The 23,455-nt window shown below is 46.1% G+C and overlaps 1 protein-coding gene across 1 annotated transcript; it reads right to left on the bottom strand.

Annotated features, from left to right (window-relative positions):
* Positions 1–926: 926 nt before the first annotated feature.
* Positions 927–22,249, bottom strand: MBD2 (methyl-CpG binding domain protein 2). The gene is made up of 5 exons (XM_079995171.1): positions 22,211–22,249; positions 17,878–17,968; positions 15,254–15,431; positions 3,515–3,660; positions 927–1,909 (listed from the first exon to the last, which is right to left on the bottom strand). Exons 1-4 carry the CDS (start codon positions 22,232–22,234, stop codon positions 3,531–3,533), a joined length of 423 nt encoding a protein of 140 aa, XP_079851297.1. The 5' UTR covers positions 22,235–22,249; the 3' UTR covers positions 927–1,909; positions 3,515–3,530.
* Positions 22,250–23,455: the final 1,206 nt, after the last annotated feature.

Raw genomic sequence — 23,455 nt, 5'->3', positions numbered from 1 at the left:
TCTTTCAACGTTGGAAAATGCATATTTTGAGCAATGCGTTGCAGCTTTCTGAAAAATGCAGCAACCAATAGATAGCTCAGTTGTGAGCCATACATCAGCCCTGAAGGTGCAGATCAGAGCACTTCAGTTCAGAGTTCATGAGGGTCAAATTTGTCAAGCACGCTGCTCCAACCATGACAGCAGGGAAGGAGAAAATGGGAGACCTCCAGACGCTGTTGGACTGCCACTCCCATCAGCCTCAGCCAGCATGGCCAATGGCTAGGGGTGATGAGATCTGCAGTCCAGCAACATCTGGAGTGTGGGGATGATCGTGGAGTGAGGAGTGGAGTCCAGAAGGAGCACACTCCCCACCCGCAGGCAGCCACAGTATGCCTGCACGTGTGACCCTGGGGTGCGGGGCACACTCCCCCCCACACACACACAGACAAAGCCACGGCTGTCTGAACATCTTGCCCTCTGTCTAACCTTTTGCGGTCTCAGTAGTCTGCGGTGTCCTGTCTGTAACCTTTGTCTCTGAGACCTTTTGTCTCCTTCGTCATACACTGTGCAAGGGGAAAATGACACGGTGGAAACAGGTGCCAAACTAACTTTGTACCACCCCACGATCTCGGGACCGGAAGATGTGTAAAGGTCACAGCCCAAAATGTATCTGCCTGGTTTGCATATTTGTCTCAATAAAAGGAGGCTCCACAGGGCTGGCCAGCAGCTCGCACGCAGCCCACCTGTGCGCAGCTCACCTGCATTATCAACTCCTGCCTCATGTCCATCACTTCATGGAGGACCACAGGTTCCCCACATCTGGTCCACAAAAGCAGCAAGCACCCCACTCCCACCAAGTCATGGCCTCCCCCCCCACCCCAGCCAATACCACTAGCGACTTTTTCTCTCCTTGCGCTGACCGACTGCTACAAAATTTGCACAAACCATTTCATTTGAAAAGTGCTTTACAATCTTTATTAGGTTCATCCTCACAACAACCCTGTGAGGTAGGTCACTCATTCCCATTTCACAAATGGAGAACTGAGGCTGATCCGCACACACTCGGCAGGTGTGTGCATTCATACTCGCATCACAGTGCTCATCCAGTTCCCGCTGAACTTAGGATAGTTGCCTCGGCTGGGGATGCCAAATCCCCATTTGGGCCCTTAAGAAGTGCAAATCAAAGTCAGTGACTTGAACGCCCTTATTTCTCTGCCCACCGATCCATCTGGCGATCTGGGCACGGGTGCCTATAATTTCCACTTAATTATAGCGCATCACAGTCTACAAATTTAGTTGCTCCGAATATAGTTATTTATTTCTCTTTTAGAGAAGGGGTGGCGATGGGTCAATTTACAGATGTTTCCACTCAACTCCGGTATATAAAAAAAATCTTTTATACAATATATGTACAACACATGTCACAATAGACTTCTTTCTTTCTTTTTAAATCGGGAGCGAACATTCCGTTTGCCTGATCCATTGTTACCAGCACACATACATCCACACAAAAGGAAGAGCGAGAGAGAGAAGAAGGGGGGAAAACCCAAAATATTTAGTGCTAGTCATACAGTTCCAGATTGCAGCCTAGAGTTGAAAGCTCAGCTTTGAGTTTAGGGAATTGTCTGATGTAACAAAAAAATAAAAATAAAAAAACAAGACTTTTGAAGTCGTTAAGACACAAACTTTTTAAAAGTGGGTTTTCCTTTTTCTTTCTTGGTCTCTCTGTTTCCTCCCCTCCCCCCCCCCAAAGATATATACATAAAAAAGAGCCAAAAAAAAGGCATTGGTTTTTAATGCTATTAGAAAGCTATATAAATGTGCACAGGTCCTTTTCTTCTTTTCATAAAAGACCAATGGAAAACAAAACAAAAAAAAAGCGCCTTCAGCTTCCAGGAATTTCTTCTGGGGATAATTCTGTTTTAAGTACCTGTATGTAGAATGTAGGGAATGGGTATGAAACAGGTTTTTGAGAGACAGAGACAGAGAGGGAGGGAGGGAGAGGAGATGGAGAGAGAAGAATGACAATGGTTAGACATCTTTTATTCTAACGGTGACGATCTATACCACAGGAGCTCTAGAACAAAGCTTCCACATAATCAGAAGCCTCAGATTGCCTGTAGCAGTTTTATTGGTCCTGACAAATGCTACAGGTTCCCGGGAAGAGACATATTCTACTCTTCACTCAGGGCTGCTTACTCACAAGTACACTCAATATCCAACTACACTGCCACACTCAGTATCCAACAACCAGCTGGTAAGCCCCAGTACAGTCAACGGAGCTAACTTCTGGATAATATATAGAATTGAGCTGCCGGACACTCACCCTCCAACAATTACTTACAGCAAACAAAAAGTGCCAGGAGACATTGCAGCTTCCTTGTTCACCTCTGCTGCAAGAAATGAGGCATTGCCTGAGGTTGAGCAGATGGGATGCACTAAGGATGTGTTGGAAGAGGGCCTCCACAGTGGGCTACAGGAACTGTTAGAAGCCACAACAGCTACTGTCACCTGGAGGCTTCTGACCACATGGAGGCTTTTTCAGCAGCTCTTGCTTAAACCAGCTATAAAACGTAATGGCCAGTGATACCAGCTGATGGCATGGTTTGTGGAAAAGACGCTTTTGGGCCACTGGGCTCCCTAGTGGGTCAAGATTGTACTGTATGTTTCCCACTCATGCTATATACACACCACCATGTTGAGGTATTCAGTTATGGAGAAATCTTACTCGTTTTAAAAAAGAACAGGGGAGGGCAAGACGGCGACCACTGTATCTATTCAGAATGTAAAAAAGGTAAAGGTAAAGGGACCCCTGACCATCAGGTCCAGTCATGGCCGACTCTGGGGTTGCGGCGCTCATCTCGCTTTATTGGCCGAGGGAGCTGGCGTACAGCTTCCGGTTCATGTGGCCAGCATGACTAAGCCGCTTCTGGCGAACCAGAGCAGTGCACGGAAACACCATTTACCTTCCCGCTGGAGCGGTACCTATTTATCTACTTGCACTTTGACGTGCTTTTGAATTGTTAGGTGGGCAGGAGCAGGGACTGAGCAACGGGAGCTCACCCCATTGCGGGGATTCGAACCGCCGACCTTCTGATCGGCAAGCCCTAGGCTCTGTGGTTTAGACCACAGCGCCACCCGCATCCCATTCAGAATGTAGTTTCAATCAAACATTTAAGAAGAAGGGACTACCTTGAAGGCCTTGGGAAGGACACAGGGGCCTAGGAAGCTGCCTTTCACCAACTCAACATTTGCTGCCCTAGATGGAGGCGCCAGGAACTGAACCTTCTGCATGCAAAAGCAGGGGCTCTGCTGCTGAGAATGGCCCTTGCCTGGCGCCTTTCATCAAGATCTATTCTGTCTCTTCACCTTTAGCCAATCAGCTTGGCAGGCCTGGAGAGGCCACTTCTGTGCTCTGTCAAGCACTTCACAAATTGCAGGCTTTCATGCTGAACAGCAAAGCAGCAATCACAGTAACTAAGGGAGACACTCCAACACGCAGCGTTGTGGCTCCACAAGGAACCCGTGGCTGTACCTGATGCTTTTGCCTCTTATGCTTCTTCGCCATCGTCCATCTCAACCTCGTCCAAGTCAGCTGTATCTGCAGCTCGCGACAAGATGTCTGCCATTAGCGCCTCCTCCAGCTTTTTCCGTACCTGCTGTACTCGCTCTTCTTGTTTCCTGTGGAATAACCCGGAGGGGAAAAACATCACTGAAATATTATCTCCGCAAATGGAAAAAGAAGTCAATCAGCAGGCCAATGCTATCTCTATAAATCAGGGATTGAAGGTGAGCAGGTGAGGAACCTGTGACCCTCTGTTATCAAATTTAATCTCCACCCCTATAGTTCTTCCTCATCTTTGAACAACTTCAGGTCCAAACTAGATTTTGTGTAGATTACCACCTTCCTTTTCTTTTCAGTCCCTGATGCAATAAATTCTATTCCTAATTTCCCATTTTGTAAAACTCTTGTGTGATTACTGGAGACATGAGTCTCTTGTAGACATATAATATCCCATTCCCCCCCCCCCCTTAAACACATGTTCTGTTTCTTTTGAGGTTTTTTTAAAAAATTTATTAACTTTCCACATTGATAACAAATATAACATATAAAAGACTCAAAACGAAACACATTACAATACTAGAAGAAAAAAGAAAGAAAAATAAAAAACACTTAATACTTCTAAAATCCAAATTAACTTTCATTGTTATCTGACTTCTTCTAATCCCCCCAACTGAATTTCATTGTGACACCTTTGTAACAATTCTCCAAGATCATCTTTCTAATAGTTAACTCCTTCAATTTACTATCTTCATTTTTTGAGTTTACTATTCAGCCCACTTACATTGCATGAAATACACTTTAGTGACATACAAATTTATTGTATTAATGTTACCTTACCAGATTCAAGAAATAACTATAAAACAAACTTTTCCACTTTATTCCTGTCTTGTCTCTTCTAGCTCTTGAAGTCTCTCTCCACCTAGATCTTTCCAGTACTTCCTTCAGAAACTTCCTGCTTCTTCTACCATCCTAAAGGTCTCCCGTCTATCTTTATACGTGAAAGTGAGTCCCCGAGGGAACCTGTGGCCCTCTGAAACTCCAAATCCCATCATCCCTGACCATGGCCCATACTGGCCGAGGATGATGGGAGTTGCAGTCCAACAACATCTGGAGGGCCACAGGATCCCCAGCCCTGATCTAAAAGAAGGCATTCCCATAGAACCACAGAATTGTAGACTTGGAAGGGACTGTGAGGGTCATCTAGTCCAACCCCTGCAATGCAGGATAATTGGCAGACCTGCGGCTTGAACCCATGACTCTGAGATTGAATCTCAAGCTCTATCAACTGAGCTACCTGGAGAGCCATAATTGACAAACTGGAGAAAAAACATAATTGACAAATGAGATGCTCTAAACACTGCTTGTGTAGGTAATAATAATAATAATAATAATAATAATAATAATAACAACAACAACAACGCAGGTGGCGCTGTGGGTTAAAGCCTCAGCGCCTAGGGCTTGCCGATCGAAAGGTCGGCGGTTCGAATCCCTGCGGCGGGGTGCGCTCCCGCTGCTCGGTCCCAGCGCCTGCCAACCTAGCAGTTCGAAAGCACCTCCGGGTGCAAGTAGATAAATAGGGACCGCTTACCAGCGGGAAGGTAAACGGCGTTTCCGTGTGCGGCTCTGGCTCTGGCTCTGGCTCTGGCTCTGGTCAGAGCAGCGATGTCACGCTGGCCACGTGACCCGGAAGTGTCTCCGGACAGCGCTGGCCCCTGGCCTCTTAAGTGAGATGGGCGCACAACCCCAGAGTCTGTCAAGACTGGCCCGTACGGGCAGGGGTACCTTTATCTTTACCTTTAATAACAACAACAATAATTTGTATACTGCCCTATACCCATAGATCTCAGGATCTACTCGTAGATCAGGTGGATGGATACCTTTTACTGGGGATCAGGTAGGTTTCATAAGAGAAGCCCAGATTCACATCCATTTAAAGTACAAATATTCAAGTCAATGAGAAGAGTTTCCACATCAAGAAAAACACCTGCTGTGTCCAATGCGAAAACTATCTACATACAGTATTTTTTGCTACAAATTAAAATCCATGCTCCCCACTGAGGCAAATTATGTGATTCTTTTAATGAAACTCTTCATAGGTAGCTTAATAGGGACCCACCACTAATCTCATCAACATTCACTGATTTTCACTTATGAACTCTGATGTAGCAGTTGAGAAGGAAGCATTTCAGCTAAACTGAGTCAAATACATATACCAGTTTGGAGGTCATTGGCTTTAAGACTAAAAAGAAAGCCTATCCACCATCTTTTTTTTTCCCTGGAAGAAGAATTAACATAAACACGGAACTATTGAATTCTGGAAGAATAAGTCACTGGGGGAATGCTGAAAGCCAGCACTGAATGTGATGTCAGGGTGGAAAAATCTCTTGGGATTCTCTGCCACACTTCCATTGTTGAGAGCGATGAAAAGCCAGCAGCTACAAAGACCTGTATGGCTTTAATAAACCGAGATGGAGAAGCCGAGCGCAAATCCCCAAAACTTTTCCAAATGTACTTTTCCTTACTATGCACCAGAGTTTTTCTTATTTTAAAGGAATGAGAGCAATGAACACTGGATAACTGAAAGGAGCAGAGAGCTCCCATCTTCAAGCACTCTTCTGTAACATTTCATAATCTCATGTTTGAAAAGCAGGATGTTTGAAGCAAACTCAAAGCTGATTATTCTAGCTGCCTTCAGACAAGGATGAGGAACCTGTAGCCCTCTAGGTGTTGCTAGATTATAGTTCTAGTCATGCGGGTTGGAGCTGGCAATAAATGGAGTCCAACAACATTTAGAGGGCCCCAGATTCCCCACTCCCAACTCAAGTAATTAAAACAAGCAAACCAGGTTTTTAAACCCAACTGCGGGTGGCGCTGTGGGTTAAACCACAGAGCCTAGGACTTGCTGATCAGAAGGTCGGCAGTTCGAATCCCCGCGACGGGGTGAGCTCCCGTTGCTCGGTCCCAGCTCCTGCCAACCTAGCAGTTCGAAAGCACATCAGAGTGCAAGTAGATAAATAGGTACCGCTCCGGTGGGAAGGTAAACGGCATTTCCGTGCACTGCTCTGGTTCACCAAAAGCGGCTCAGTCCTCCTGGCTACATGACCCGGAAACTGTACACCGGCTCCCTCGGCCAATAAAGCCAGATGAGTGCCGCCACCCCAGAGTCGGTCACGACTGGACCTAATGGTCAGGGGTCCCTTTACCTTTACCACTAAAAACTATTGGCAGAGCCCCTGCTGGCCAAAAACATGGTCTTTTAAAACATCAAGGGTTTTTTGTTTTTGTTTTTTTAAAAAGACAGTGATTTGGCTTTAGTGCAAATAAAGCCGTGGGATGATGTGACTGAGTCTCAAATTTTAGTTCCTGCCCTGTCCTTCTGAGCTCTAAAATTCTATGTTTCTAATGCCTTTAAAGCCGCTGCCCTTATGTCGCGGATAAGAAGCGATCGCACTTTCTTTGTTTATTTTGAAACTCTTGGATCAAGCTGACGCGAAGACTGCAAATGTGCCTCGTAAAAAGCATCTCACTAAATAATAAAGATGTTTTATGCTGCTGTTTACAGATCTTTTACTTTATCTTTCCATTCAGTACATCGCGCTGGGTCAGGCTTTAGTAGTGTTGGGGGGCAGTAATGTCAAGGCTGATGAATGAGATTTATTTTTGAGCAACACACAGGCGATGTAAGGATAACTCTGCAAAAGCACAGGTCGGGGAGCTCAAAAGAGGCACCCTGCGCATGCAGAAGAGCTGGTGGAGGGGGGCGTCCCAGATTCCAGAACCAAGGCTGATTTAAAAGGTGCAAGACAGAGAACGTGTCACCAAATCATCCGTCGGCATTTAGAGAGCGAGATTAAAGTAAATGAATGGAAGGCACTAACGTATGTGTATTTGCACAAGGAATCTTGTGGCCTGGGTGCAAATCACAATTGAGGATCACTTTGGGGAGAGTGGGAAGTTGGCAGTGAAAAGCAATGTATATGAAAAGCTTATGCAATGTATATGGAAGCCCAGAATTACCGTACTTTTCCGTATACCGTGGTAGCTCCGGTTGCAGACGGGATCCGTTCCGGAGCTCTGGTCGGATACCGAGGTTTCCATAACTGGAGGGACTGCTTCTGCACATGTGGCGGTAGAGTGCTTCTGCGCATGCATGCACGGCAAAAACCCAGAAATATATTTCCGGGTTTGCTACTTACATATCCCAAAGTTTACAGAAGAGGAGGGATATGTAAGCAGAGGTACGACTGTATAAGACTAAAGGTAAAGGGACCCCTGACCATTAGGTACAGTCATGACCGACTCTGGGGTTGCGGCGCTCATCTCGCTTTATTGACTGAGGGAGCCGGCGTACAGCTTCCGGGTCATGTGGCCAGCATGACTAAGCTGCTTCTGGCGAACCAGAGCAGTGCACGGAAATGCCGTTTACCTTCCCGCTGCAGCAGTACCTATTTATCCATTTGCACTTTGATGTGCTTTTGAACTGCTAGGTTGGCAGGAGCAGGGACTGAGCAACGGGAGCTCACCCCGTCACAAGGATTCGAACTGCCAACCTTCTGATCGGCAAGTCCTAGGCTCTGTGGAATAACCAACAGTGCCACCTGCGTCCCTGTATAAGACTAGGTTAGTTTAAAAATTATGTTTAAAACTGGGGGGCATCTTATACACGGGTAGTGCATTGGGGGGGATGTGTGATTGGTTGCTATTGTGAGCCGGAGATTCTCAGTGGCTATTGGGTGTGTTATTTGTTGCTGCAGCAAGGGCTTGTGTTGATTGGCTGTCGCTGCGTCAATCGAGCAGGCGATAGTAGTGTAGTTCTGGTGTGTGAGCGATTTTCAGAAATCCCCTCTGGGCAATCTTCCCCAATTTTCTTAATTTGGGGTCCCCCAAAATATACATGGGTGTGTCTTATACACAGAAAAATATGGGTATCCCTCTGACCTTCCCAAGATCTATGGCAGAAATGGCTTTTCTGCTACCTGTGCCCTTTTCAAAAACTGGGTGCTCCAGGGGATCAAACCTGAGACCCTTTGCATGCAAAGCTCATGCACTACCACTGAGCTGGGGTCCCTTGCCTTTTGCACATACGAGAGGACCTCTGCAGCCAAAGGCTTGGCAGGGTTTCCATATCAATATGTCAATGCCAGCCAAGTGCATCTCAGCCAGGCTGCCCTCTGCTCATTCCATTGCCCACTTTTATTTCCCCTTTCACCCGCTTTCCTGTAGCCTCCTCCATTTCCCCTGCTTTTGGTTTCTTGCAGTTTCTTATTTTTCCAGTCTTAAGTTCAGTTCTCCACATTTCCACATTGCTTTGCAATTTAAAAGAAACAAAAATGTGAAAATTTGTCAACATTTTAGTACAAATTTCTCTCAATCTATACATTTTTGTTTGGCAGTTTTGCCTGAATATACCTAAAGAAATCCCTCCCACCCCAATGCAGCACATTTTTGTACATTCTTTTCACCAATATATGTGGCTTATGAACACTTTACCCTGGTGTATGCTATTTTGAATGTATTTCTTGGCCGATGAACTGCACTGCAAAATTCAGAGAAAGCCTCTCCTCCTTACAGAGGGGAAAGTTGTGAGCAGGAGCCGTTTCCCGCATTGGCAGGGGGTGTTCCAGCCCCCTGCCCAGCTGTCCTGGCTGCCGCACCACGCCCCCTGGTAGCCAACCAACCAGGTGGAGGCTTGGGGGTGGGGTTTTGCCACTCAAACGTGCCCGCAGCAGCACTTCCCTTTCATTCCGCTGCTGGTTTTCGTCGGATCCGGCGGTCATGGATCCTGACGCCCTTGCTGGTGGCTAGGGCCATGGCACGACCCCTGGTGACATCAGGGAGAGCTTTCAGTTGAATTTGCATCAACAGGCTCCTCCCACTGGTGATTAACCCTTGTTAGACTCACCCCTCCCTGAGGGGGTGGAGTCACGCTCTGTTGTTTTATCCAATGCCTAAGCCAATACCTCTCACATGCTGTAATCAATAAAGCTGTGGCCTTTTTTAGCCCATTAACCTAATATACTGTGTCCATGTCTCTTTCTTATCCCCAAGCAGGTGGCGGGTCCTTGAATCACAAGTGTGAATTCTGGTGGACGCCTGTGTTTTGGTTCTCGTATTGCTTCAGAAAGTTTGAACTAGGTAGTTTTGTCTTTTGAATGCAAACTGAATCGAAATTCTCCGCCACCCTACCTGGGACTTTCTCCATGCAAAGCAGATGCTTTAACACTGATCTACAGACTTTCCCATGTTTGGATGAGGAGTGTTTGGATATCAGCATCATAATACAGTCATACCTCGGGTTGAATGTGCTTCAGGTTGAGCGCTTTCAGACTGCGCTCCGCGGCAACCCAGAAGTAACTGAGCGCGTTACTTCCGGGTTTTGCCGCTCGCGCATGCACAGACGCTCAAAATGACGTCGTGTGCATGCGCAGAAGCGGCAAAACGCTACCCGCGCATGCGCAGACGCGCCGTGGTGTCTTATGTTCCATTCAGGATGTGAATGGGGCTCCGGAACGGATCCCGTTCGCATCCCGAGGTACCTCTGTATTGACGAAGCACATGAATCTGTCAAAGGAGAATGGGAACACAGATCCCTTGGGGGAAATATCAGAAAATATTTCCCTGTTACTATATCTTGCGCTTACACAGCTCAACCCTGTCCTGCATATATATCACCAGAGAGGGACTCAGCAGTCACAAAAACCCAAAACGACTTGCACTTAGGCGGCTACCTTTAAGTGAAAACACATCATCACAAGTTAAATAAGAACTGCAGGCCTGAAGCAAATGACTTTCCCATTAAAACGTTCAGCTTGATTTCCTATGCTAATTTGCAGAGAAGGCACTCTGGAAACAACAGTCCCTGAATATGCAACTGAATCAAAGGTAGCCCGTGCAAACATAATATTATTTTTTTTTTTAATGCAAGTGTGACGTGGAGGAAAAGGAAAGAAGGAACAAGAGATATGACTTTTCAAAGCAAACGAACCTTGGAAACACTATTTTTCTGACAGATCAGGATTCCATTGCTATTAGAGAACTGTGGTTCAACATTGCCCTCTGCCGGAGGCAGTCTGGGATTTCAACTGCTAAAACAAAACAAAAAACACCCCGAAATCCTTTGGAACATTTCTTTTTATGTGTTAGTCGTCTCCTGCTGGCGGCAGAAATAGTAGAGGGGGGAACCCATGCTGTGTTAACTTTTTATGATTCCATTACATCGTTCGGGACACACTGAAGCCGAAAAAACGCTTAATCCCAAACTTTAAGAAGATGGTAGAGACTATTGAACAAAACTAATTTTCAAAGGGAGAAATAAAGGAGTGGGGGAGGGATTTGTGACATCAAGGATCTGCATTCATCTCTGAGCTTCCAGGACTGCTCAAAATTCACCAAACTCTTCTAGCCTATTTGGGTAAAATCTTTGTAAGCAAAGTCTGCTAAAGCAAAAGGTTGCAAGAGCAATTTTGCGAAATTGTTGTACATTAGGACTGGCCAGGATAGCTCAGTGATAGAACATGAGACACTTAAGCCCCACTTTGGGCAAAACGCTCCTGCATTACAGGGACTGGCATAATTGACCCTTGCGCTCCCTTCCAATTCTACAATTCTATTATTCAAACACTAGCATATACAGTGGTACCTTGCTTCTCAAACGCCTTGGTACTCAAACGCCTTGGTTCCCAAAACCCGAAAACCCAGAAGTAAGTGTTCCAGTTTTCGAACATTTTTCAGAAGCTGAACATCTGATGTTGCTGTCAGCTATTGTTTCCGGGGTGCCTGCACCAATCAGAAGCTATGCCTTGGTTTTCAAACTTTTCGGAAGTTAAATAGACCTCTGGAATAGACTAAGCTTGGCCCTTTTGTTTTTGCTATTTGTTTTGCATTTTTGTTTTTGAGGCTTTTTCGGTTAATTTGTTTTTGTGACTGTGTGGAACCCAGTTAGCTACTGATTGATTGACTGTGTGACTGCGGAAATGGATAAAAGCCGTCCCCCGCCCCCCAACAATGACTATGATCAGTGCAGGTAAGGAAAAAATAATAATTTTAATTTTTATCCTCTACAATACTGTCTTATTTTATAGTACAGTACATTGATTATTGCTTTCATTTTATGGATCAATGGTCTCATAAGATAGTGAAATTGACGTTAAATTGCTGTTTTAGGGGTTGTTTTTAAAAGTCTGGAACGTATTAATCTGTTTTGCATTACTTTCTATGGGAAAGCGCGGCACTTGGTTTTGGAACGCTTTGCTTTTGGAGCGGACTTCCAGAACGGATTAAATTTGAGAACCAAGGGACCACTGTAGTAAAAGTGGACCCAGGCTGTATCACTTCATATTGCAGGGGAGGAGGGGACTGGATTTCTCAAAAATCCCCTGTATTTTAAAAAATAATTCCTGCACAAAAAAAGGAAGCACTTCAGGAGAAAGCCTGGTGTAAGTCCTCCTCATTTTCCAAGAGCTGAAGGGAGAATTTCCAACACTGGCAGTTTGCCATGGAGAACAACCGCTCTCTCATGGCCACCCATCTTAGCAACCTACGAAGCGGACCTGCAGGAAGATTCTCTGGTGCTCAGCTACTGCTAGACCATGCCAAAGGCCCAACCAGTCCAGCATTGTAGAATCATAGAATTGTAGAGTTGGGAGGTACCCTGAGGGTCATCTAGTCCAACCCCCTGCAGTGCAGGAAACTCAGCTAAAGCTTCCATGACAGATGGCCCACCTAACCTCTGCTTAAAAACCTCCAAGGAAGGAGAGTCCGCCACCTCCCAAGGGAATTTGTTCCACTGCCAAACAGCTCTTACTGTCAGAAAGTTCTTCCTAACACTTAGCTGGAATCTCCTTTCTTGAAGCCATGGGTTCGAATGCTACCTTCTGGAGCAGGAGACAGCAATGCTCTCTCAATGGCCAACCAGATGCCTTCAAGCAAGACCTGAGCAAAACCGCACTCTGCTCTTTGCTGGCAGGATTACACAGGTGCAGCCAGTCCAAGGAACAACTTCAGTCCAAACCATTTAAGGCCTTAAAGGTTAAAAAAAAAGAACTTTAAACTGGGCCCAGAAACTCACTGTCAGCCGGTGAAGCTGCTACATCAACGATATCATCAACATTGACTGCCTCTGATGGCCGCATTTTGGACCATTTGACATTATTGAACTATCTTCCACATAATAGCTGCATTTCAATCCACATACGGGAGGTGAGGAGCAAGTCAAGTTACATGGGAATTTGGAAATACAGAGGTTCCTTCAGCATCCTTAGCCAAGAGACGGTGTGCCCCACAGTGCTTTTACCTCGCCCATTTATCTGTTTGCAGCTAGATGGGGCAGGTGGCCTCATTTGATAGTTATTGAAAGCTTTTATCTCAGTATTTTTAAGGGGGTGGAAAGGAGCCATGCAATTTGGATAACCCACCCCGGTGATACAGAAAGATTTGGAAATGGGCCACTGTGAGGCTCAAAAGCAACATATAAATAGAGCATTAAAAAGAAAGGCATGTGGCAGCCATAATCGAGTCTGACTCCACAGTGCAAACGTTTATTGTGGTACCTCGGGTTAAGTACTTAATTCGTTCCGGAGGTCTGTTCTTAACCTGAAACTGTTCTTAACCTGAAGCACCACTTTAGCTAATGGGGCCTCCCGCTGCCGCCGTGTGATTTCTGTTCTCATGCTGAAGCAAAGTTCTTAACCCGAGGTACTATTTCTGGCTTAGCGAAGTCTGTAACCTGAAGCGTCTGTAACCTGAAGCATCTTTAACCTGAGGTACCTCTGTATTGGGAAAGTGCCCACTCTCATATTTCACCCAGCACAGGCCAAACATGACCCCATTTGATTTACTTCCTTGTTTATGAACTGGCACGGCCGTGGGCTGTTGTGTCAGCAGAAATACACAAAGCTCTGCAAACACTGCATTGCTGCTGAGGTGGCAGAAGCTTCAAACACGCCCTTCAAAACCTGGGCTCTAACAGGACGGGAAAGAGAAAGGGCACACCTTTTCTTAAGTCACAAAGCACAAAGAGCAGCCTCATGAAACAAAGTTATCTCTGCAACCTGCTTTCAGGTGCAACATTCTAAGCATCAACAGGAATGAGTCTTAATGGGCAGAAAGGATGCAGGAATCTGGGGGAAGTGAGGGCAGGCGAGGATGCAAGATTCAACCCCGACACAGCAGGTGTCATGATCCTGACCTTGCTTTGCAGGGGGGACAGAAATCTCCCATTGAGAAGGGAGGTTTATTATTTATTTTATAGGGGTCATCTCAAAAAGCATCAGGCTACTGTACAACAACATAAAAAATAAAACAAAAGCAATACAGAGTGATGATTAAAACGACTGGATACCCGAGAAAATTTTAAACCACTGCATAGGCTTGTTGGCACAGAGAGGTCAAGAGACATTTGGGGGTGCCAGCCAAATCTCTGCTAGAAGGGTGGTCTGCAGCATGGAGGCTGGTGACACTAAACACCCGATTTAAGGCTTCCTCCAACTGCTCTCAAAGGGAAGGCAAACCTTCAAAAAAAAAATAGATCAGCTCAAACCATCGTTCTTACTAACTTTTTTTAGACATCGTTTTCTAGTCATTACACCTCTAGTTACCAAAAGTCTCTCACACTTTGGAAATTGCCTCTATATATCATCAAGTCCATTACATTAAGGGAGCATGCATGATTTTATTTTATTCTATTTGCAGTTGCTCAATATCCTTTTCTTTTCCTGTCCTTTCTGAAGCTTGCCTGCCTGGGTAGCTCAGTTGGTTTGTCTGTGGTGCTGATAACGCCAAGGTTGCAGGTTTGATTCCATCCACTTTAAGATCTTTTACAAGTCGATCAACCCAGCAAGCGTGGCACCACTGCTTGCCCAACTTGCGCTTCCAGCTACAGGTCCTCCCAGTGCAGCCCAACATCTGAAAATTCAACGGTTCTTCAACAAACTGTGAGGAGGTGCAATGGACAAGATTGAGCTCATAGAAGACCTTCGAAACAGCAGTGTGTGGTAAAACTGTAAGGTCAGAAGTCTGAAAAGTTGGTAAGATCCAGAAATCAACTCGGGAGAAGGAGGAGAAGTGTGTGCAATGTGAACACACATAGTGATAAAAGGAGAGAATTCCATTCACCTCACAGAGAATGGGGCTGGTGTGATGTTAACATATGAGAGTGCTGGAGGTGAAATAGTTAAACAAGTTACCCAATCAGAACCTAGGGGGTGGAGTCAGAGGGACTATAAAACCAGCTCTGGGAGGGGCGAAGGGAGAGTTTGATGGGAGTTGGGTGGTTGGTTGGAGTGGGAGTGAATTGGGATAGAGTCTGTGGGTAGGTTGAGTTAGTGTAGCGAAATAAGCTGAGTCAGGAACAGTTAGGGGCTAGGAAGACAAGTAAATATCTGAGAGGTGGTTTAGTGAGTGAGAGCAGGTAGCGGAAGTTATAGGTCTGGATAGGTACCCCATGATTGTAAATGACCGATACCGTTTATGAAAACACACGCTTGTTAAACTGCAATAAATAAACAGAAGTTTATGTTCCAATTTAACCCTGACTGGACTCAGTATTGTACCAGGTAGGGCCTGGGTGGTGGCAGCGAGAAATAAAGTGGTGGCACAGGGATCAAGATACGGTGAAACGTCCGGGGACCCTGTGTGATTGCCACAGCTGGTTGCTGTGAGAAGAAAAGCCCTTCAACAGCAGTGGGAGCAAGGACAGAGGCAAGGACTTACCGAATGTCCTCGTCCGTGACGATGAAGGCTTTGCAGAGAGGTTGGGAGGTGTTCAGCCACACGGCTGGGTTCTTCTCAACGGCGGCAGAGAGCTGCCCTGTGATGGGGGCAGAACTCGTGTGCAGTGCGCTGGCGACGGCAGACAGGAGGGTGTCATCGTTGTTCCCCGGGCCAACCCCTGGAACGCGAATGCAGCACTTGTCAATAAGGTTCATCAGAGCAGAGTTCAACAGGCAGGATCCGGTGGCAAGGATCCCAAACCTCCCATCCCAGAGCCTAGTCAGGTAGTCAAAGAGCACATGAGAGGGAGATGAAGCATGCAGGGGCGCGCGTGCACACACACACATGGGTCTCACCCCACACAGTGCTGGCCCCATTCAGTTCACCTTCCTGCTTGGTGTAGGTTCAGCTTGACACTCTAGGAATTCTGGACAACCAATTATCTGTGGGGCAAGAGGGCAGCCTAACCACAAAACTGGCAAGAACCAGCTTCGGAGGAACCTAATGGCCAAAGCAACTCCAGATACGGTACAAGGAGGGTTCTAACACATGCCATTTCCAAGGACTGTGGTTGACTAAAAGATGGTGGGCCAATTTCAGGGACTGGGCAGAGGAGGAATGGTGGAGACCACCTCCCCACCCTGACCCTTCCGGGGAGGAGGAAGAGGAAGGCAGTATAGATTTACAACAGGGGTTTGGGGGAGGTCGCAGCTCAGAGGCAGATGAGAGGAAAAGCTGGGAAATCATGGAACAGCCAGAACAACACCCAGCTGACATGTTGTCATTGGAAGGCATTCCAGACCCCCTGTCTCCCAGAGCACAGCAAGCCTTAAAAGTAGGGGAGCAAAGAGCTCAAAGACAGAGAGAACATAGTAGCACCCGTAAAAGTGATTGTGAGAATGACGAATGAGGAAGTGGGAGAGACGGTGGAGATTCACTTGGGACAACGCCATTGTCAAAGAGTCTGGGTTCTATAGCCTCTCTCTGTAAAGATTAAAATAAAAAAGGACGGTAAGAAACTCTCCCTTGTCTTTATACGTTCCTGGGCAACCAGCCGGGAGCCACTGACAGCATCCTGACAGGCAGTGGGGTGGCAGAAGATGGCAGGGGAGAGGAAGAAATACCTAAGGTGACTATCTTTTTACTATATACCATGTTTCCTAATGGGAAGTTCTTGTAGACTCTCTAGCCTCTGTCCTGTAATGCAGTACTAAATAGACAAACTTGGAATTTGGTGACAGCCTCTGTAATGAACCCACAAAGGGAATTTCTCCCCACACCAAAGAGGCTTTTGCTCACAGAATAGGACTTCTTCTCCTCCTTCTGGCAGTTGCTGTGCACCTGAGAATCTGGACTAAACGAAGCTTTGGTCTGAACCAGCAGGGCTACTGCTGTTATGTTCTTATCACCCTTTAGACTTCCACCAGCGTACCAAGATGTGAAGCTACAATGTGGACACTGGGGGCAAAGTCAAGCATGTGGGCCCTCCCTGTTAGAATTCCTGCTCCATGATTGCAGTCATGGGATTTTTGTCTTTCACATGACGGTATATGTTTTGACTCCACAAAGTGGGAAGTTCCTGACAGCTCTTACTTCCCGACAGTAAGAGCTGTTCGACAGTGGAATTTGCTGCCAAGGAGTGTGGTGGAGTCTCCTTCTTTGGAGGTCTTTAAGCAGAGGCTTGGCAACCATATGTCAGGAGTGCTCTGATGGTGTTTCCTGCTTGGCAGGGGGTTGGACTCAATGGCCCTTGTGGTCTCGTCCAACTCTATGATTCTATGATTCTAAGTGATGGAGACAGGATATTTGTGTTACTGTGTTCCGTGAAGTGGGACTGTTGTGCTTTGGTCTTTTTTTCTCTTTGTTGTCTGATGCTAGAGAGAGAGGGAGCCATGTTGCAGTGCTCCATGTGTGTTTATATGTAAATAAAGTAGGGACGCAGGTGGCGCTGTGGGTTAAAGCCTCAGCGCCTAGGGCTTGCCGATCGAAAGGTCGGCGGTTCGAATCCCTGCGGCGGGGTGCGCTCCCACTGCTCGGTCCCAGCGCCTGCCAACCTAGCAGCTCGAAAGCACCTCCGGGTGCAAGTAGATAAATAGGGACCGCTTACCAGCGGGAAGGTAAACGGCGTTTCCGTTTGCGGCTCTGGCTCTGGCCAGAGCAGCGATGTCACGCTGGCCACGTGACCCGGAAGTGCTGGCCCCTGGCCTCTTAAGTGAGATGGGCGCACAACCCCAGAGTCTGTCAAGACTGGCCCGTACGGGCAGGGGTACCTTTACCTTTACCTTTAAAGTAGATTAGCCAAAATGCTGAGTAGCTGAGGTCTGTCACGCAAGGTGCGCAAACTCTGTGGATCCCTAAGTGTTTCCAGTGTCGGTTGGCATCGGTCGCTGTGATGTTTGGGGTGAAGAAAGATTTTGAAGCTCCCGAACGATCGACCAGGAGGGAGAGAACATGCCAGATGGGCATGTGTCTCTGCCAGGGTCCTACTCAAGTGTAGGCTGAACTCCTGACACTCCCCACCCCTTCAGATGCATCCACACATGCACAACATGTCCCTCTGCACCCCAGCTTGAGAGCCACCCATTTATTAGTAGCGCACAGAACACTGCTGATGCAAAGAGTACCTTGAAGGCCTTTTGGCAGCTCCATGGATTTTATGATCTGCTCGCTCACATCTGATGCGCTCAAGCCTTGCAGCCTCTTCTCCCAGAAAAGCTGAAAAGATTGAAAGATTGCCGGGTTAATTTAAAATGGAAAAGTAACAAAAATACTGCGGGGGGGGGGGGAAACCAAGACGGAATATTCATTTTATAGGCATAAACTTAATCCCTTCTGCAACAGCGCTGGAAGATTTACAGACAGCCTCTGCATGCTGCCAACTTGACGAAAAAGCAGAAGGAATCGTTTTGTTTATTTGTGGGTTTAGTTCAAATATTTATGCGCCATTTATTTGGATGCAATCAACCTCTCAAAAGCAGCTTGCGGTGATACTAAAGCAAACATCCCTTGTTTTTATTCTTTTTCAAGGTTACTTCCAGGGCAGATTCTGGGTGCCAGTTCCCTACGGAGCTTTGCTACTGAAGAGAAACTATCCTCTGGGAAATTCTCTTGCACAAAGACTTGCGAAATGAACAGTCACTGCCCAATAACACAGTTGCTTCCCCACACACCTGAATGGGACTTGTGCACAGGACAAACCAACACCTGATTGCTCCAATGCAGATGAGCACTGGCTATACTTGCTTACTTTAAACTGATGCAAAAACAATTAAGCAACAATTAAGCATACGCGCACTTTTTCCAGTTAAGGACAATCGTCTTGAGCCCTTGATTGCTTCCAATATGCTAGGGCTGCATAATCAACTTAAAAGGGGGTAGTTTTCAAGGATGCTCACCCAAGGACCAAACTACGTGTGATGCAGAAGGCAGCTTTGTTGGGGGCTGTTGCTGTTTTTAAAAAATGCAGATAGCATCAGCTGCGGGGAGAGCAATGGATAATTACAAGGAGCACAGCAGGTGTGGTAGAAGAATTTAACCCACTCCTCTCCTGCTGCTGCCCTAAATAAGAGTCCTTGTTCCAAAGGTGCTATCTGCATTGGAAATCAATCATTGGGACCAGCTAAACTTTGATTTGGCATCTCAATTGCTAATTCTGCCCTAGTGTAAGTGTAATTTGCCCTGTGGCACAGGGTGACTAAGTTCAGCACCTGAAAATGCGTGCATCGGTAAGGTGCTTGTGAACTTGCGCATGCAGGTAAATCTGCAAGGATTGTAGATCAAGGAGACTCAAATTCGAATCCATGCTCAGCCATGGGTAAGCTTGGACCAGTTAACTATACAGTGGTGCCCCGCAAGACGAATGCCTCGCAAGACGGAAAACCCGCTAGACGAAAGGGTTTTCTGTTTTGGAGGTGCTTCGCAAAATGAATTTCCTATGGGCTTGCTTCGCAAGACGAAAAAGTCTTGCGAGTTCCTGCGGGTTTTTTTTCCTCCCCCCCCCCTTTTTCTAAGCCGCTAAGCCGCTTATCAGCTGATCCGCTGATAAGCCGCTTAACAGCTGATCGCTAAAAGCCGCTAAACCGCTAATAGCGCTAATCCGCTAAGCCGTCAATGGGCTTGCTTCGCAAGACGACAAAACCGCAAGACGAAGAGACTCGCGGAACGGATTCTTTTCGTCTTGCGAGGCACCACTGTATCTCAGTCTAATAAGCTTCACAGAGCTAATGGAGAGAGAGAGAGAGAGAGAGAAGAGTACACGTTGAAGGAAAAACAAAATGAAAAAAATAAGAGTAATCAGCAAGGGTAGTAGTTGAACTACGTTTGAGTAAATTTGAATTACCAACCTTGCTGCTTACCATGAGACCCACTGAAATTAATGAACATGTCTAAGACATTGCCATTAATTTCAGTGGGCCTACTGTGAGTAAAACTTAGCTGAATACCACCCTAAGCAAGTGGATGTATCATGCAAATGGAGATCTTACATATGGCACCTAATTAGATTATTTTGAAATGTGCTCCTTTCCTGAAAACCAAGGTATTCAATTGCAAATCCTTACTTAGTAATTGGAGCATTTTTTGTTACCCCCAAGTAATTTTTCATTGTGAAAATGACAGTACAATTTTTTAAACATCTACTTAATTTATCTTAAATAGGAACTAAAATGATACAATTGGCATGATTACTGTGAGGACTATATAAAATGTTCCCATTTAGCCAATTTAAAAAATCAATTTAGGTTACAATTATGTCAGATAAGTTTGGTGATCCCTGTAGACCCTGGTCAGAGTGATAATGTGATGGATGAGTTTTGTACGCAACGTAATTGCTTTGTTTCAGTGCTCTCTACACAAGCCATTAATATTTGGTTGTCCAATTAAGATCACTTTTAAGACAATCGTGGCAGTGACCAACTTCAGCCCATATTTACACATTTCGCGAGACAACTCAATTATTTCATTCCTGTTTTCCTTCACCAGACCATCATCAACAGCCTTTGCTACTTTACCTTGTGTGCTTATATGGATACACGCATATAATTATCTCTACCCTTCTACTGCATATGGGTATTCAGATCAGCTTAGATCAATTAAAACCACATCATCATAAAGACAACATCATCAAGAAAATACAAAGCGTGTTCGCACATTACACTGAACCCAGGTAAAAGCTGTCTCTACACATGTACAAGTATTTGTACAAAAGAGCACACACTCGTTGATTTCTACAGCTCAATTGTTGTGATCACAGGTATACAGATGGTACACTCGTCATATATCACACTTGAATAACCGGGTGTTCCAGTTCAAGCAATGGTGTACACAGACTGAACATGCATGGAACGTAGTAAGAGGCAGAACAGGCACAGCAAATCTGGGAGGAAAATACTTTCTGCTCAACAAGGCAAAATGTCTTCCCGAACAAAAATGACTTTCCTAGCGGGTGGAAGATGGTTAAAGAGAGGGGGTCATCCAAGCCTTGCAGGGCAAGATATGGTGCAGTCTGGGTGCAGCAGTAAACAAGATGCCACCTTTTTAAAAGCAATGCCAGAGGTGTTGAGGAAGAGGAGAAATCAGTTGTCTGTATCGGACATCTAGGCCTGCAGCAACATCTCTCATGCGATGGAAACAGATAGAGATGATGCCATAGACTGGTTGGACAAAGAGGAATAGTGGAAGGAACCAGCTGGGGAACCCCAAAGGGAAGAAGGCTCAGAGCCCTGGGTTTGGTGGTGGGACGGCAATGAGTGATCAGAGGGAGAAGACTGGAAGGATGGGATGGTGGAAGCTGAAGACATAACAGGGCTTAGTAAGAGAGAGGTTCAGAATCGGAGGCAGAAGCTGAAGTAGGAAAGGAGGAGGCCAAGAGGCAGAGATGGGTCAGGCTTGTGAAGAGGCAGGAGAGGCATGAAGAGGGAGGAGCAAAGGCAGCCACGGAGGCACAATCTCAGATTGCTTGGGATACATCCTGGAGAGGAGGAGACATAGCTGGCTGTGGGGAGGCAGGGACCTTTAGTCTAGGCCAGGCACCCCCAAACTTGGCCCTCCAGATGTTTTGGGACTACAGTTCCCATCATCCCTGACCGCTGGTCCTGTTAGCTAGGGATGATGGGAGTTGTAGTCCCAAAACATCTGGAGGGCCGAGTTTGGGGGTGCCTGGTCTAGGCAACTGCTTCATGGGGGCAAGACCTGAGTTGCTGTGCCTGAAATTCCTGTGCTGATCCTGTTTTGCTAAGAAAGAGGTAACTCCAGCTCGCTCAAGGTGAATTACTGATGGCTTGGGTCCTGCCAGGTGCCTTACGGACTCTTTGCCCCTTCAGCTCACAGCAGTGGCTCCCCAGAGTTCTTTCCCTGAGTCAACAGTGTGATGCAGTGGCAAACAAAGCTAACGCTATTCTAGGTTGCATCAACAGAAGTATAGTGTCCAGATCAAGGGATGTAATAGTACCACCCTATTTTGCCTCGATCAGACCACACCTGGAATACTGTGTCCAGTTCTGGGCGCCATAATTTAAGAAGGATACTAACAAGCTTGAGGAAGGGTTGATGATCAAGGGTTTGGAAAGCAGGCCTTATGAGGAACAGTTGAAGGAGCTGGTTATTTAGTCAGCTTCTACAATATGTGATATTTTTGGTTCTGTTTTTACTGAAGGTTCTGGGGATTGAGAAGCCAGGACCTTGGAATGCAAAGCATGCGGCCTGTGGTTGAGCTACAGTCTCCTCGTGATAAGCTCAGCACCGCACAAAATGAAACGAGGTGCTGCGTAGACAAATAGGAAGTCTCATTTATATCAGACAAACCGTCTGTACTCACAAGGATATTGTCTGAGTGGTTCCAAACATGCAAACATTCAAGGCTGGCTCTCTGCTAATGTGGGCAGCTTTTAACGCAGGTCTGAATGTCTGAACTGGGCCCCTTCCCTATTCAGCACATTCGTACAACCAAGAAAAAGACACTTGAAGCCTAAAGCTGCTCAGCATTTTTAGTTTGCTCCTTAGGTTTCAAAGCTCAGTGCCTTCTTCGCAAGCTTTTCTGCAGAGCTGGCACAGTAACAATGCCTTTGCAGTTCTAGAACACTTAAGAAATCCATGTTGGAGATCTTGTGCTGGGAGCACTGGTCTGTAGCTTCTAGGAAATGGCAGATAGGGTCTGGAGGACGCTGCTGGACTCAAGAGAAGTCACACCAAATGCTCTTGATTCTTTTGTGCATGGAATGGTCTCCAACATTATGAATATATATATACAGAGGGAGAAGTTGCCTTATAAATGAATCATCCCAACTTTGGCTGGAAGCAACTCTTCAAGGTCTCATCAGGCAGAGAGGTCTTCCCCCCATCTCCGCTACTAGGGCCAGATCCAGGAGCAGTTAACCCTGTGTGGGCCAACTTTCGACAGGTGGGGTGGGTGAGCCCACCTGTCCCTCGCCTGATGTCATTAGGATGCCAGGTGACCGACGCTTCAAACTATGGCTGTGAAAGAAGAATCCAGAGCAAGCTCTTAAGTCTGCCCTCGTTTTCTCCTTGGCAGCCCTGGCTTGAAGGCAGTGCTTTCCCAATTCAAGGTACAGATGCAAATGCAGGCCTTCCTCTGCAGCAACTTGAATTGCCGTATTTTTCGCTCTATAAGATGCACCAGAACACAAGATGCACCTCGTTTTTGGAGGAGGAAAACAAGAAAAAAAATATTCTGAATCTCAGAAGCCAGAACAGCAAGAGCGGTCGCTGCGCAGTGAAAGCAGCAATCCCTCTTGCTGTTCTGGCTTCTGGGATAGCTGCGCAGCCTGCATTCACTCCATAAGACGCACACACATTTCCCCTTACTTTTTAGGAGGGAAAAGGTGAACCTTATAGAGCAAAAAATACGGTAGGTGCTTTTTGAATATGATGCCTTTTTCTGTCACCAAGGCGTGCCTCACCCAAAACAGCCTATGGCTCAGATGTTCCACACCAATGAAGTGACTGTTGTTTATAGACAGCAGACAGGTGAAGAATCCGAAGTTCTTTAATTTCTGTACTTTATCTTTACTATTCTCTCTTTTAAGTTCTTTTCTGTCTCATTCTTCTTGTCATTTTCTCTCATTTCTTTCTCCTCTCCTCTTTTCTTTTCTCCTATCCTTTTTTGTTTCCTCCACGTTTTTATTTTATTTAGATTACAGTTGGATGAAAAAAGATACTTGGTATTAAGTTTTATATCTCTCTTTA

This window comes from Podarcis cretensis (genome assembly GCF_951804945.1).
Source record: "Podarcis cretensis genome assembly, chromosome: 11".
In the NCBI taxonomy this organism is placed as follows: domain Eukaryota; kingdom Metazoa; phylum Chordata; class Lepidosauria; order Squamata; family Lacertidae; genus Podarcis; species Podarcis cretensis.
This window is presented reverse-complemented; position numbering and strand designations above follow the sequence as displayed.

Coding starts and splice junctions, on each gene's coding strand:
- MBD2 (XM_079995171.1), bottom strand. CDS start 22,234: ATGCTGAGCAGCTTTAGGCTTCAA. Junction 17,969..22,210: donor TGAGCAGCTTTAGGCTTCAA/GTGTCTTTTTCT, acceptor CAATCTTTTCAG/CTTTTCTGGGAGAAGAGGCT. Junction 3,661..15,253: donor GTCACGGACGAGGACATTCG/GTAAGTCCTTGC, acceptor GTTATTCCACAG/GAAACAAGAAGAGCGAGTAC.